Below are 13144 nucleotides of genomic sequence, written 5' to 3' on the forward strand. Positions count from 1 at the left end.
CTGCCTTCCTGCTGGTCCCTGAGCCAGTCACAGTGGGAGCCAGGAGTCTGAGTGTGTGTGGGATGTCCCCCACAGGGTGTGGTGGGCACTAATCTTTGGGGTGGAGGGTGGAGGTGGCTCTTGGGCCCCCCACTCTAGCAGTGGCTGAGTCTTTATCACGAGGGTCATGGTGGAAATCAGTCCTGCACTGGGCTACCGATGATGGAGGCACCTGGGGAACAGCATAGAATTGCTGTTTTTTGCTAGAGTCAGAACACAGCCTCTGGGACTAGTCCAGGACCTTGCTGCTGGCCTGAGTCCCATTCTCACACTCAGCAGTCTTCCCTCCTAGGTCACTGGTAATGCCAAGATTTCCAGCATGGCCCTTCTCCCCTTCCTGTCTCTCCCTCCTGGCTGTCCCACTGCCCCCCCCCAATCCCACACCTTCTCCTTGCCCCCTTTCCTCTTTCCTCAGCCAGTTACTCTGGGACCCTGCTCAACCTGTTACCCTCCCTCGTGTATTCAGCCTATCCCATCTGGCTCTTCCTCCTCCTCCTCCCTTTAAAGAAGCAGAGACCAAGCAAACAGATAAACAAGCAAACAAGCAATATAATTCCACCCACCCTTCAATCCTCTTTAGGTACTGCCTCATTGTTCTCCTGTCTTTCTCATCCAAATCTCCTAAGAGTTGTCCTGCTTACTGTGTTCACTTCTTTTTTGTTTGTTTTGAGACAGAATTTTGCTCTGAAGTCCAGGCTGGCTTTGAATCCTTAATCCTCCTGCTTCTGCCTCTTGAGTACTGGGATTACAGGAGTTTGCCACCATACCCAGCCCGTGTCCACTTTTGACCTTATATGTGCTCCTCAGCCATAGCTACTTTCTGTCCCCAAATGCGGATTGTTCTTACCGAAACACTGGATTGCCATATATAGTGGGCTTCCTGGTTCTTCCCTTCCTACACCTCTTCTCTGGGTTAACACTTCTAACCCCTCTCCACTCACCTGGCCTCCCTGACTGTCCTCTCCCTGAGTCCCTCAGAGCTTCCATCTGCCCATCACTGCTGTTCCCTGGCTCTGGGAGTCCCAGCACAGCCAGATTTCCTTACAGACAACATCCACGGGGTTTCCATTGCTGTCTGACTACAGGGTTTTCCACACCTATGGTCTCCCCCCAGTCTCCTTCTCGAGCCTCAGACCAGCTGCTTTCCAGGTCTACCTGGGTCTCCCAGATGAGTCACAAACTATCCCACCCAAACCAGGACTGAGAGTCTCTCCTGGCCTAGCACCTGCTCCTGCATTCACTATCTTGGCAGTGAATGGTACCCCAACCTCCCACCCCCACCAGAACTCTGGATTCAATCTAGGGCTCCTCTCCCTCGGCCCCAGAAACCACCCTCATCCATTCAGAACCTAGTCCTGTTGACTTGCCTCCTTTGTGTTTCTCAGCACTGCCCCTCCCCCATCAGAACCACCATGGCCCTAAATCAGAGTTTCAGTCCCTCTCTCCAGGATTATTTCCACAGCTCCTGCCCTGTCCCCACAAGACAATCCACCTGCTACTGCTGTGGCTTTGCTGATTGCAGTTATACCAATGCAATTGTACTGATTAATCACCAGGGGCCAGACAGTATTAAGTGATGGTCTCATTGTACTGAATATGATACTGAAGTAAGACAGGCATTATCTCCATTTTTGCAGCTAAAGAAGCTGGGACTCAGAGGAGTTCAGCCATGTGCCTGCAGTCACACAGCTCCCTGGTGCTGGGCTTTAGTCTTACTCACCTTTGTATCTTGCTAACTGCCACATGGCAGAGGGAGTGGGCCTCAGACTTCCTGTGACCCTGGAGGTCAGAGTCCAGCAGGACTCTATGTAGGGGCGTATGACTGGGCTGCCTCCCATGGGGACAGAGGTAGGTGAGAGGTACAGGGTGTGTATGATGAGAGGGGAGTGACTGCTCCTCACCTTCAGGGAGAAAGCACAGGACACAGGAAGGAGAGTTCTGTCAGTCTGCACCCTGCCTAGAAGCTGTGGTGCAACTTGGTTCAGTTGCTTATTTTCTGGGCCTTGTCTAGAGCCCAGGCTAAGGGTCTCTGTGGTTCAGTCCTTAGATTCCATCAAAACCTATGCTTTCCTAGGTCCTTCTAGGGGCCCACTGGAGAGTCTGCATGGACCATAGGTGGGATGATTTCATTCCTCTCCCTTAGAGCCGTCTGGGGCTGCAGAACAAGCCAGACTCTGCAGAGCCTTCCAGGGTTCCCATGTGGCTCTCACCCACCTTCCTAGGCCAGGCCTCTGGCCAGACCCCAGGGGCCTTAGTTCCTCTGCATCTGTGCTCAGGCTGTGTCCTCTGCCTGGAATCCTTTCCTAGTTCCTACAAAATGACATTGTACATTCTTCCTGGCCCAGCAAAGATGCTGCCCTCTGTGGGGCATTGCCAGGTGTCCTCATCAGACAGCCTGCTGGCTTCCCATGTGCCCACCTATGCAACAGAGGTATTGGTCCCATCTGCTGACCCAGTGAATGTCTGCTTGTCCCACTTTGTGTGACAGTGAACATTCACTCGTCTTTTCTGGAGGGACAGGGAATATTCATTCACTGCACTTGACCTTACAATAAACTTCATTCCTGCTGCTTGTGCGATAGTCAGCTCTCACTTAGGAACAGGACTCTCAGTGAGAGCTGGAGGAGGTCAAAGAGACTTTCTAGTTTGAGCCTCCTGCTCTGTACACACATGTCTCCTCCTTGTGGGAGGGGCACCTGTGTCACCAGGCCTGTCTTGCGGGAGTGGGCAGCTGGCCCATCATGATGTTAAAGTTGGTGTGAGTGTTTGTCATTTGTGTGAGTGCATGTCCCCGTCTCAGAGCCCTTTCCTTGCCCTCTTGCCTGCACCATTTTCTCGGGGATGATTCTCTACCCAGCTCCCTTGGGAGCAAGTTGGGCTGTGCAAGACACAAGGTGGCTGGATTTTGTCCTTGGGGCTGCCATTGTAGTGCCTCAATTCTAGCTTTGTTTCCTTCCACTTGAAACTTCCACTTCCTTTTGTCACCCAGCTTCATTTCTGTGGTGCCAGTCACCATGGAACCTCTGTAACCATAGCTTTCATGGCCTTCCTGTTCCCTGAGCTGGGAAACTGAGGCTGAGAGTGGAGAAGTCAGTCATTTGCGGTGATGTGGAGCACTGAAGAGTGAGGACGAAATCCTGGTCACCAGAGTCTGTGACTTGTTTAGCCATTTAGGTCAAGGATTGGCTCTTCTAGCAGGCAGAGTAACAGCTTAATGCTCAGAGCAGTGGCCAGCACAAAAGGGGCCTCAGTGATTTGAGCCTTAGGGGTTGGGTGCTGGAATTCCTTATTCTGATTTTCGTGGTGGGTCATGGATCCTTGCGTGCCCCCCATGCCCAGGTCTGAGTGATTGTCCTGGGGAGGTGACACTCATGGCTCTCACACAGGATGTAGCTGTTTGTCCATAAGCCACTGTGGCCACCTCCTCTTGGGCAGGAGCCTAGGAGAGCCTGCTCTTGGATGCTCAGGGCCTGAAGCGTCAAAGGGACAGGGACTCAAAGGGGCTTGGCTTGATGGGACGCCTTGGCAGACTAGGGAGTGGCTCCAGGTCTCCTTTCTGTACTCAGGTATCCCTGAGGTGGTGGAGGAATGGGAGGCTGCCTCTGCCTGTTGACATCTGGATGCCAGGAGGTGTGTGTCGGGGAGGCAGTGCGGGTCTGAAGACCCAGTGCAGAGGCAGTTGCCATGGAATCTTATGCATTCAGTCTCTCAGGCAACTCCAAATTGTCTCTTTAGCCTTCTAGAGGGGAGCAATTTGGGGAAACTGAGGCAGCAAGAACTACTCTGACAGCTAAAGTGGGAAAAAGAGCTGAATGAGTCTGAACTATAGCTAGTGGTTCTTAATGCTGTTTGAACATCAAAATCATTTAGAGGTTAATCAAAACAAAACCAAAAAGCAGGTCCTTGCACCTACTGGGGTTCTAGAATATTCTAATTCAGTGGGGCCCTGAGGCAGGGAAGTCTGAACCTGTAATTTCAGTCAGTTCCAGGAGATTCTGATTTGCTGCCATGGTTAAGAACAGAACTGTAGCTAAACATTACTTTTCCACCTAGAATTTTCATGGAAAATGGATCCTCTGGTTACAGACATGGGTAGCAGGTGAGGCTGGCAACTCTTGCTGCCCCAAAGTCCTGGACCTCAGGTTGTGGGCTTTAATTCAGCCATAGAACATTCCATGGACTTGCCAACCTCTTGAGCCTGTTTCCCAGCTTTCTGGGTGTTGGTCACTGTGGAATAGAATCTTCCGCACTTGGGAGAAGTGCTGTGTCTCACAGACAATCATGGCTGCTTTCACTAGGAGGTGGGCAAATTCTCTTCCTCCTCCTCCTCGTCCTCCTCTTCCTCCTCCTCCTCGTCCTCCTCTTCCTCCTCCTCCTCCTCCTCATCCTCCTCTTCCTCCTCCTCCTCCTCTTCTTCCTTCTCTTCCTCCTCTTCTTCCTTTTCCTCCTCCTTTTTGAGGCACGGTCTTGCTATGCAGCCCAGCCCGGCCTCAAATCCACAATCCTTCTGTCTCAGTCTCCTGAGTACTGGGACTATAGGTGTGCACCACTGCACCTGGCTGGGTTGAATCCTCCTGGTAGTCACTTGACAGGGGGTTGCCTGAGGAAAACTCTCCTTAGACAGAGAACCCAAGTGGTTTGGGGTGCTAAGCAAGGAGACAGCCAGGACCCACCTGAGCTGGGACACAGCTGGGCTGGGGCAGCTGGCTGAGCTGCAACCTTTTGGGCTAGAGAATTGCTAGGTGCTGCTGTGCCTTCTGGGACCAGGGTGGGGCCTGTGGCAGAAGGCAGATTTCTCAGTTCCTGAGTTGGGATTTGTTGCTCAACAAAAGGAAGTTGGCACAGTGTCCTGGCCTTTCCCTAGATGGTGTCTGGAGAGAATTTCTCTCTGGAGTAGAAACCGGGAGACTCTTTATTTAGCCTGCCTTAACCTTCCTGACCCGTCACCCTTATTTCAGCCAAGAATTCAGAAAACTTTGAAGTTACAGAGCCTGTAGTGAGACCTGTCTCACAAGGGAAATGAAGATAGGAAAAGGCAAGAGAAGATGGTTGACCCTGGAGGCTTAGGGGAGGTGAGGTGGGGCTTGGAAGGTCACAGGAAATGAGAGGGCTGAGGGGGACAATGGTTTGGCTTATTCAAGGTGGTGAGAAAGAGGGCCAAGAGTTTCCTGCTGATTTACACAGGGCCACCTAAAAGAAACCTGGGGGGTTTGGTTCAATGGTCATCAGGAGCTAGCTGTCAGACAGCTGGCCGAGTGAAGGGCTTGGAAAGAAAATAGAAGCAGAAGGAAAAAAGTGTCAGAGTTCTACTTTCCCTGGAACTCTAAAGGTGTCCAGGTCCAAGTGACAAGAGATGACAGGTTGATTGGGTTTCAAAGGCACTCTTCCTAATGAATTCTCCCCCAAGGTCCAGTCATCTCAGGACTTAGAAACTTTGAAGTGTCTGAGAGTCTGAAGGTCAGAAAAGACACTGAGGCATCCTGGGTCCATCCTCACTACAGCCAGGCTGTAGCTCCAGTGGGCTCGTGGTTTTAAGTGTTTGTTTCTCATTTTTACTGCCACAGGTCCCTGGATGTCACAGGTCAGAACCCTCTTGACTCTTGAGGCCAGCACTCACAGCCCAAGCATAGCTGCTGCCTCCAGATAGCCTGTTGGGCACCTTCTTCCCTTGGGGCATGGGAACCCGTGGCGATGTGCCCCCAGGTAAGGGCACCAGGGAAGGCCAGACCTTCCTCAGACACTCCCAGGGCTCGTGCTCTTTCTGGGAGATACAGCCAAGGAGGCCATGCCTTTCCCACCCTGCTGACTTTCCACGTGGTGACATGAGGCTTGGCTGGTGGTCCGAATATATTCCTGACCTTCAGGGGCACAGTGACCTGAGCTTTGCATCTATTCTCTGATGCTGCTTGAGATGTTTATGTCATCAAGAGCGGTGGACCAGGGAGCATGTGGACAGGCAGGAACTGTAGGGCTGTGGCATGGGACAGCCTGGGGAGTGAGGCCAGGCAGGGGAGTGAAAACTGTATGTAGCCACCTAGGGTCACGAGATGTGACTCAGGGCTAGCTCTGCCTTTGGGGAACCAGTTGTGTGAGCCTTGGTTTCCTCAGGAAAGTGAGGGAAATCTTTCCTGTCCCAGGTGAAATGGGTGTTAATCCCTGGAGCAGAGCGTTTAACTCTGGAGGGGTAGTGGAGGGGGTCAGATGACATTTGGAAGGAAGGTAGAGAACCAGGATGACCCAGGCAGAGCAGCTCAGGAGACAGGTGTGATGCTTGGGCCGGACACCCTGAGCTTTGACATAGGAAAGCAACGTGTCATTCAGGACTGAATCAGAGCTCACTGGGCATTAGATTCTAGTTGGGAGGAGAGTGGTGCTGGTGGCTTAAGAAAAACCTATACATGTATATCACCCTATACCAATATTAACTCAAAATGGATCAAGGATCTTAATATCAGACCCCAAACTCTAAAGTTGATACAGAAAAGAGTAGGAAATACTCTGGAGTTAGTAGGTATAGGTAAGAACTTTCTCAACGAAACCCCAGCAGCACAGCAACTAAGAGATAGCATAGATAAACTAATGAACCAATAAAGAAATGGGCGAGTGAACTGAACAGAACTTTCTCAAAAGAAATTCAAATGGCCAAAAAACACTTGAAAAAATGCTCACCATCTCTAGCAATAAAGGAAATGCAAATTAAAACCACACTAAGATTCCACCTCACCCCTGTTAGAATAGCCATCATCAGCAACACCACCAACAACAGGTGTTGGCGAGGATGCGGGAAAAAGGAACCCTCTTACACTGTTGGTGGGAATGTAAACTAGTACAAGCACTCTGGAAAAAAATTTGGAGGCTACTTAAAAATCTAAACATAGATCTGTCATATGATCCAGCAATACCACTCTTGGGGATATACCCAAAAGACTGTGACACAGGTTACTCCAGAAGCACCTGCACACCCATGTTTATTGCGGCACTATTCACAATAGTCAATTTATGGAAACAGCCAAGATGCCCCACCACTGATGAATGGATTAAGAAAATGTGGTATCTATACACAATAGAATTTTATGCAGCCATGAAGAAGAACAAAATGTTATCATTCGCTGGTAAATGGATGGAATTGGAGAACATCATTCTGAGTGAGGTTAGCCTGGCCCAAAAGACCAAAAATCGTATGTTCTCCCTCATATGCGGACATTAGATCAAGGGCAAACACAACAAGGGGATTGGACTTTGAGCACATGATAAAGTGAGAGCACACAAGGGAGGGGTGAGGATAGGTAAGACACCTAAAAAACTAGCTAGCATTTGTTGCCCTTAACACAGAGAATCTAAAGCAGATACCTTAAAGCAACTGAGGCCAATAGGAAAAGGGGACCAGGAACTAGAGAAAAGGTTAGATCAAAAAGAATTAACCTAGAAGGTAACACCCATGCACAGGAAATCAATGTGAGTCAATGCCCTGTATAGCTATCCTTATCTCAACCAGCAAAACATCTTGTTCCTTCCTATTATTGCTTATACTCTCTCTACAACAAAATTAGAAATAAGGGCAAAATAGTTTCTGCTGGGTATTGAGGGGGGGGAGAGGGAGGGGGGGAGTGGGTGGTAAGGGAGGGGGTGGGGGCAGGGGGGAGAAATGAACCAAGCCTTGTATGCACATATGAATAATAAAATAAAAAAAAAAAGAAAAACCTATAGCTCTAGAAATAGACTGGAGATGCTGTTGTATGAATGCCTGGTGCGGCCTGACTGCTCTGCTTTACTGAGGTGGGAACTGAGATCAGAGAGGTTAGCTTATTTCCTCAAGGTCACACAGGATCAGAACTGGGAATGCAGACTCCAGAGTCCTGGTCTTAGGATCTTTCAGCCTGGGTGGGCAGGCTGGATTTCCACATGTGTGGGGGCTTCTCTGGTTGGTTAGGGGCCCTTGGGAGAGGCTGAGCCGAGAGAGTTTAGGACTGATGTCTGTTAAATGTCTACTAAGTGGTAGGTACTGAGGAAACCACATAGCAGGATAGGAGTGAGAGGCTGGGGAGGAGCAGGTGGAGATGTGGCTGTGGCTGTGATACTAGGGGGGAAAGGAGACTTCTTCTCTCCCTCTTCCTCCTCCTTCTTCTTTCTTTGCAGCTTGAACTCAAGGCCTCACGCTTGCTTGGCAGGTGCTCTATCACCTGAGTCACACCTCAGTCCTTTTTCCTTTAGTTTATTTTTCAGATAAGGTCTCACTTTTTTGCCCAGTCATGATCCTCTAGTAGCTGGCATTACAGGTGTGTGCTACCCTGCTTGGCTAGGGAAAGGCTTCTTAAAGGAGCAGATCCCTTAGCTGAGCTGCCCCCGCCTCTTTTCTTGGGTCCTGATCTGGCCTCAGCTCAATGTTGTCCCCATCTGGGAAGCATTCCCCATCCTGGTCCCTGGCTAGGATTCATAGGTCCAGGGCTGTCACTGCTTGTTCCTCACTGTCCTCTGCCTGCCACTGGACTTCCAGTTTCCTTGAGGGTTGGGTCAGAATGACTCCCACTGTGTGGCAGGCCAGAGCCCCTGCTTGGAGCAGACACTAATGGAATATGAAGTGGGAATGAAGATCTACATACTGAGCTGGGGAGACTTGGGAGGGAAGATAAAGACCAGCATGGGGCATGATTTTGAGGTGCTTGAGGACTCCCAAGAGAGTTGGGTGGCCAGGCAATGGGATGCTCTGCATCCAGGAGCTCAGGCAGGGCTTCTTGGGTAGGCACCCCTTCTTCTACAGTGTGTGGCAGTGAGGAGGTGGCCTCATAAGAGCTGTGAGTGTGAGATATGCAGTAAGGGCAGGGCCGTGCACAGCTACATAAGCGCTGTTGGTTAAGGGAGGAGGGGAGCTTACCAGAGAGACAGAAAATGCATGACTGGGGTTGGGGGTTGCCACAAAGCCAGGAGGGAGAAAGCAGATAGAGAGGGAGAAAGCAGGCAGAGAGGGAGAAAGCAGGCGGAGAGGGAGTAGGCAGTGTGAAGGTTGGGGCGGGGGTGTATGTGGAGTGCTGCTTGAAAGGTTGGGGCACAGGGTTGGTAGGATTTGGTGGAGATGGCAGGCATCTGAACTGACCATCTGTGGGCCAGCCTCTGGTATGGGAACTGGGCCAGGATCTCAGTCTGTGCCCTGGTCCTGGGTTCAAAGGACTCTAAGGTGTGGCTTTCCTGTGATTCTGTCCCTAGCCAAGGTTCTAGCTCCAGTGGCTGTGTACTGTGGGAGTGTCCCTCGAACCAGTGCTGGGTCCCGAGTGCCCCCACCTGGAAGCATAGACTCCTGTCTGCCGGCCTGTGGTGAAGGTAAGATTGGAGTACCTGGCCTGGTGACTCAGCCATACCAAACAAACTATGAGAGTCCTGGTGGCTTCTCTGAAGGCTTTGGCAGGGGTTGATGGGACTCCTGGCAACTGACCACGGGTATGAACTTGGTCCCAGCATGGAGGACGAAATGAGGGTGCCCGGATGACTGGACGTTCTTAAGTTACAGTGGGCGTTGTTTTTACTGTGGCCCTGCTTAAAACACCTTTCGGTTTTCTGCAGCCTTTCAGCCCTGTGACTCGGGGATGGGGATATACAGAGGGAGATCCCAGGAATAGACTGTCCACATTGTCTGGCTCTCCTGGGAACCTGGGGCAGTCCCACAAGCCCTGGGGAGGCAGGGCCTGCACTTTGGGGCTCACGAGGGCATTGGGATGGCCAGAGGTAGGCACTACTAGTGCTGCAGCTCTGCAGTGGCACTTTTCTCCATTCTGCCCTCTGTCCTGAGACTCTCTTCTCTGGCTCCAGCAGCAGGCGGTCCTGTGCCATCACTCTGGATGGAGAATCTGATGCCTCTGGTTACTTTCCCTCTCTCAGGCCAGCCCCCTTGCTGCCTGTGGCTGACCTGGAGTTTGGCTCTCCTTGGGTCATGTGCCAAATGCAGTTCAGTATCAGTGGCCTGGGCACCAGGGAGGGGCTCAGGGCTTGTGTCAAGGCACTCCTAGAGGAGCTGTAGGGCTCGCACCCTACCCCTTCACCAAGGCCTTCCAGATCTCCCTCCAAACCTCTAAGTGCACCAAGCGTTTTGTTTCTATCCCTTATGGCACATCTCATATTTATCTTGTACAGAAACCATTATGAACACATCTTATTCCTCTAACAGATCCTAAGTCCCTTAATGACAAAGACTGTGCCTCACTTAGCTCTCTACCTCCACTACCTGGATGGGCTCAGCACCTCCCAGGCACCTATTAAATGCTGGTTGATGTGAGCATTACTTGTTCTGGGTCACCTAACGTCTCCATCTGTTTTTGGTATAATCAATGCTCAATAGTACTGAATGAATCTGTAGGATCCTGGAGCTTGGTTGATGTGGTTCCCCAGGCAGGTGGCCTTTCCTAAGTTTTTAAGGTCTCTCATCTGTGCTGTGATAGGGCTGCACATTGATTCCTCTTTTTATTCCCCGAAGACCTCATGACACCGCAGGTCAGGTGCTTAATAGACACTGTTGATGAATAATTTGCCCCTCAGAAGGATCCAGAGACTGAATGACTGGGGTTTGTCAGGCAACTGGCTGGCTTCTGAGGAACAATGCCAATGAGTCTGTTTGGGCCTAGTGGCATCCTGGGCCCTGGGTGTAAATCCACTTGTGCCTCTGTGTCCTTCAGCCTCCCTCCATCCCACACCGACTGTCCTACTGAGCAATGAGAAGCCATCACAGCTCTTGAGTGGACATGGGGACCTAGGTAGTCTCAAACTGGATGACCCTTTGAAGAGCTGGCAGGCAAGAAATGGCCACCCCAGGAACCTTGGAGCTCTGCCTTTGGGGCTCCACCCCCTGGCACCCGTCCTCTCACTGGAGTCAGAGGCCAACAGTGTGGCTCGGGACACCATTCAGATCAAGGATAAGCTCAAGAAGAGGAGGCTGTCGGAGGGCATGGCAGCATCTTCGAGAGGTGAGCCTGGCCCTGCTGCCCATCCCTGACCCACCCCGAGGTCAGGAACTCCAGCCACCCAGGTTGTGAGGATCAGCAGGTGTCCAGCTGACTTGCTGTGGTCCATTGGGGTTGGTTGGTGAGCACCTGCTAAGGGAGATGCTGCAGTATGGACAGGATAGCACTGGAGGCTTGAGGATGTCTGGATTCATAAAGTATTAATGGAAAGGCCAGAAGTGTGATAATCTGTCTTCTAGGCTATATTAAAGGTGTCAAAACAGCTGTACCCCTACACCATTAGCTGAAAAAGAAGGGGAACAGAAGGAATCAATTGGCTCCTGTCCCTGTCATGTACTGGGTTCTAGCTGGTATTTTTATGTAAGCGGTGTCACTGAGTCTTTTTTTGTACTGAAGATTGAACCCAGGGCCTCACACATGCTAAGCAAACACTCCACCACTTGAGCCATGCCCCCAAGTTCTTCTGCTTTTGTATTTTATTTTTGCGGATCTTGCTAACTTTGCCTGGCCTGGCTTCAAACTCAAGATCCTCCTGCCTCTCTCTTCTGAACGGCTGGGATTACAGGCATGAAATACAGTGCCAGGCAGGTTTTTGTGAATACCTCATTTTACAAAGTGGCAGATAGAGTCAGACTTGCTTCTATCCAGGTCACACAGCTTCTATCCAGGGCTGGAACCTGCTGTTCTTTCTCTGAACCTTGCACTGACTTTGTCTTCCTTCCTACCCACACTGAATTTTGAGTGGGTGAATTTGATTGTCATTTCTACCAAATTCTATAGGAATGGAAAAGGACACGTGGCACCATCTGTTTGCTCAGTGTCTTGGTAGGTATGGATCTGGGGGCAGATCAGCTGTCTCCTCTCATCATCCCAGCCCTCTGTAGGACATAGGCCCTGGAGTAGCATGGGTATCCTCCTCACTCCCCATCCCCTACTCTACCCTGGACAGCCTCTCTGGATCCTGGTGGAGGCCCCAAAGGAATTCCTCTGAGGAGCACCATCCCCCGCACTACCTCACAGAGGCTACTGAGGGTGCCCAGACCAATGCCTCCCATCCAGAGCATACCCACCACCCCTGAGGCCAGTGGAGCTAAGGGGAAGGACCTGGACCAACCCAAGAGCCAGCAGGCTCCCCAGGAGCTGAGAACTGGAGCCCAGGAGGTAAGGCGATTCCACTGCTCTGAGATTGCCTCCAGATGTCCTTGTCTTTCCATCCTTTACCAGTCCCCTCGCCCCCATGCCCCATGCATCTCTGCATGTGTGGAAGGACTGCCCTTAAGGATGGGGGTGACATTGGGAGAGGCTCACCTCCTCCCACAGCATTCCAAACCTTTGTAGTTGGGAGTCTGGGTGGCTGCCCCTGAGGTACAGAGGCTGCATGACGACCTGTCATGAATCAGGGGTCCCCAGGCCATCTGTGATCTTAATGTTCCAGGTTTCCTTCTGCTTTCTGGCCCTCTCCTTTGCAAGTCAGTGAGTATGGCAGAAGGGAAAGAATGCTCGGTGGGGATTACCCTCACTGGCTGTGTGGCCTTGGACAAGTCATTCTCCTCCCTGGGCCCCCTTTTGCACATCTCTAAAAATAGTGGTTTGGGTCAGTTGTTTGGGAGGGTCCCTTCCTGCTCTAATGTGCTAGAGGTTTTCTGAAGTGAGAAGACAAAAAATTCCAAATAGCAATTAAAAACAACAAAAAAATCTTGACATTTGTCTCACCTGGAGTGGAAAAAAGCAATGAGCTTTTGGGGGTGGAGGGTCCAGAGTTGTGTACCTGGAAAAGGAAACCAGAGGTCACTTCCTAGCTCCTCCCCACCCCCAGGTGGCACTGTGGAGGGAGCCACCCTGCATGAGGTGCCTGGATGCTAAGCACTCAATGTAGGTTGCTCCTGTGGACCAGAACTCTCTTCTGCTCCCAGGTGCAGATTTCCCCACAATACCTGCATTGCAATGACGAGAAGATGAGCAAGTCGTTGGGAGGTGTCATGATCCCACCCATCCCCAAGGTTGGGACACCTGCAGGGACCTCCTCCTGTAAGCCTGGCTCCCTTCCCAGCCCCTTGGTTCCAGGCCAGGATATCCTCACTGGACCGATGGCCCCTCACACACGGTAAGAACCTACCTTGGCAGTCTTCTTTCCCTCAGCCTCCTCATGGCTGAACCTC

At 51.3% G+C, this 13144-nt stretch overlaps 1 protein-coding gene across 2 annotated transcripts in view; it reads left to right on the forward strand.

The window, feature by feature from the left end:
- Togaram2 (TOG array regulator of axonemal microtubules 2) overlaps positions 1–13144 on the forward strand; it is a 63981-nt gene that overhangs the window by 10944 nt on the left and 39893 nt on the right. For both annotated transcript variants that reach the window (XM_074049418.1, XM_074049419.1), the window contains exons 2-6: positions 5604–5742; positions 9241–9354; positions 10701–10988; positions 11935–12146; positions 12899–13089. In XM_074049418.1, the coding sequence (XP_073905519.1) occupies positions 5715–5742; positions 9241–9354; positions 10701–10988; positions 11935–12146; positions 12899–13089 (833 nt within the window). In that variant the 5' untranslated portion in view covers positions 5604–5714. The remainder of the gene's footprint in view (positions 1–5603; positions 5743–9240; positions 9355–10700; positions 10989–11934; positions 12147–12898; positions 13090–13144) is intronic.

Source organism: Castor canadensis, chromosome 12, assembly GCF_047511655.1.
Source record: "Castor canadensis chromosome 12, mCasCan1.hap1v2, whole genome shotgun sequence".
In the NCBI taxonomy this organism is placed as follows: domain Eukaryota; kingdom Metazoa; phylum Chordata; class Mammalia; order Rodentia; family Castoridae; genus Castor; species Castor canadensis.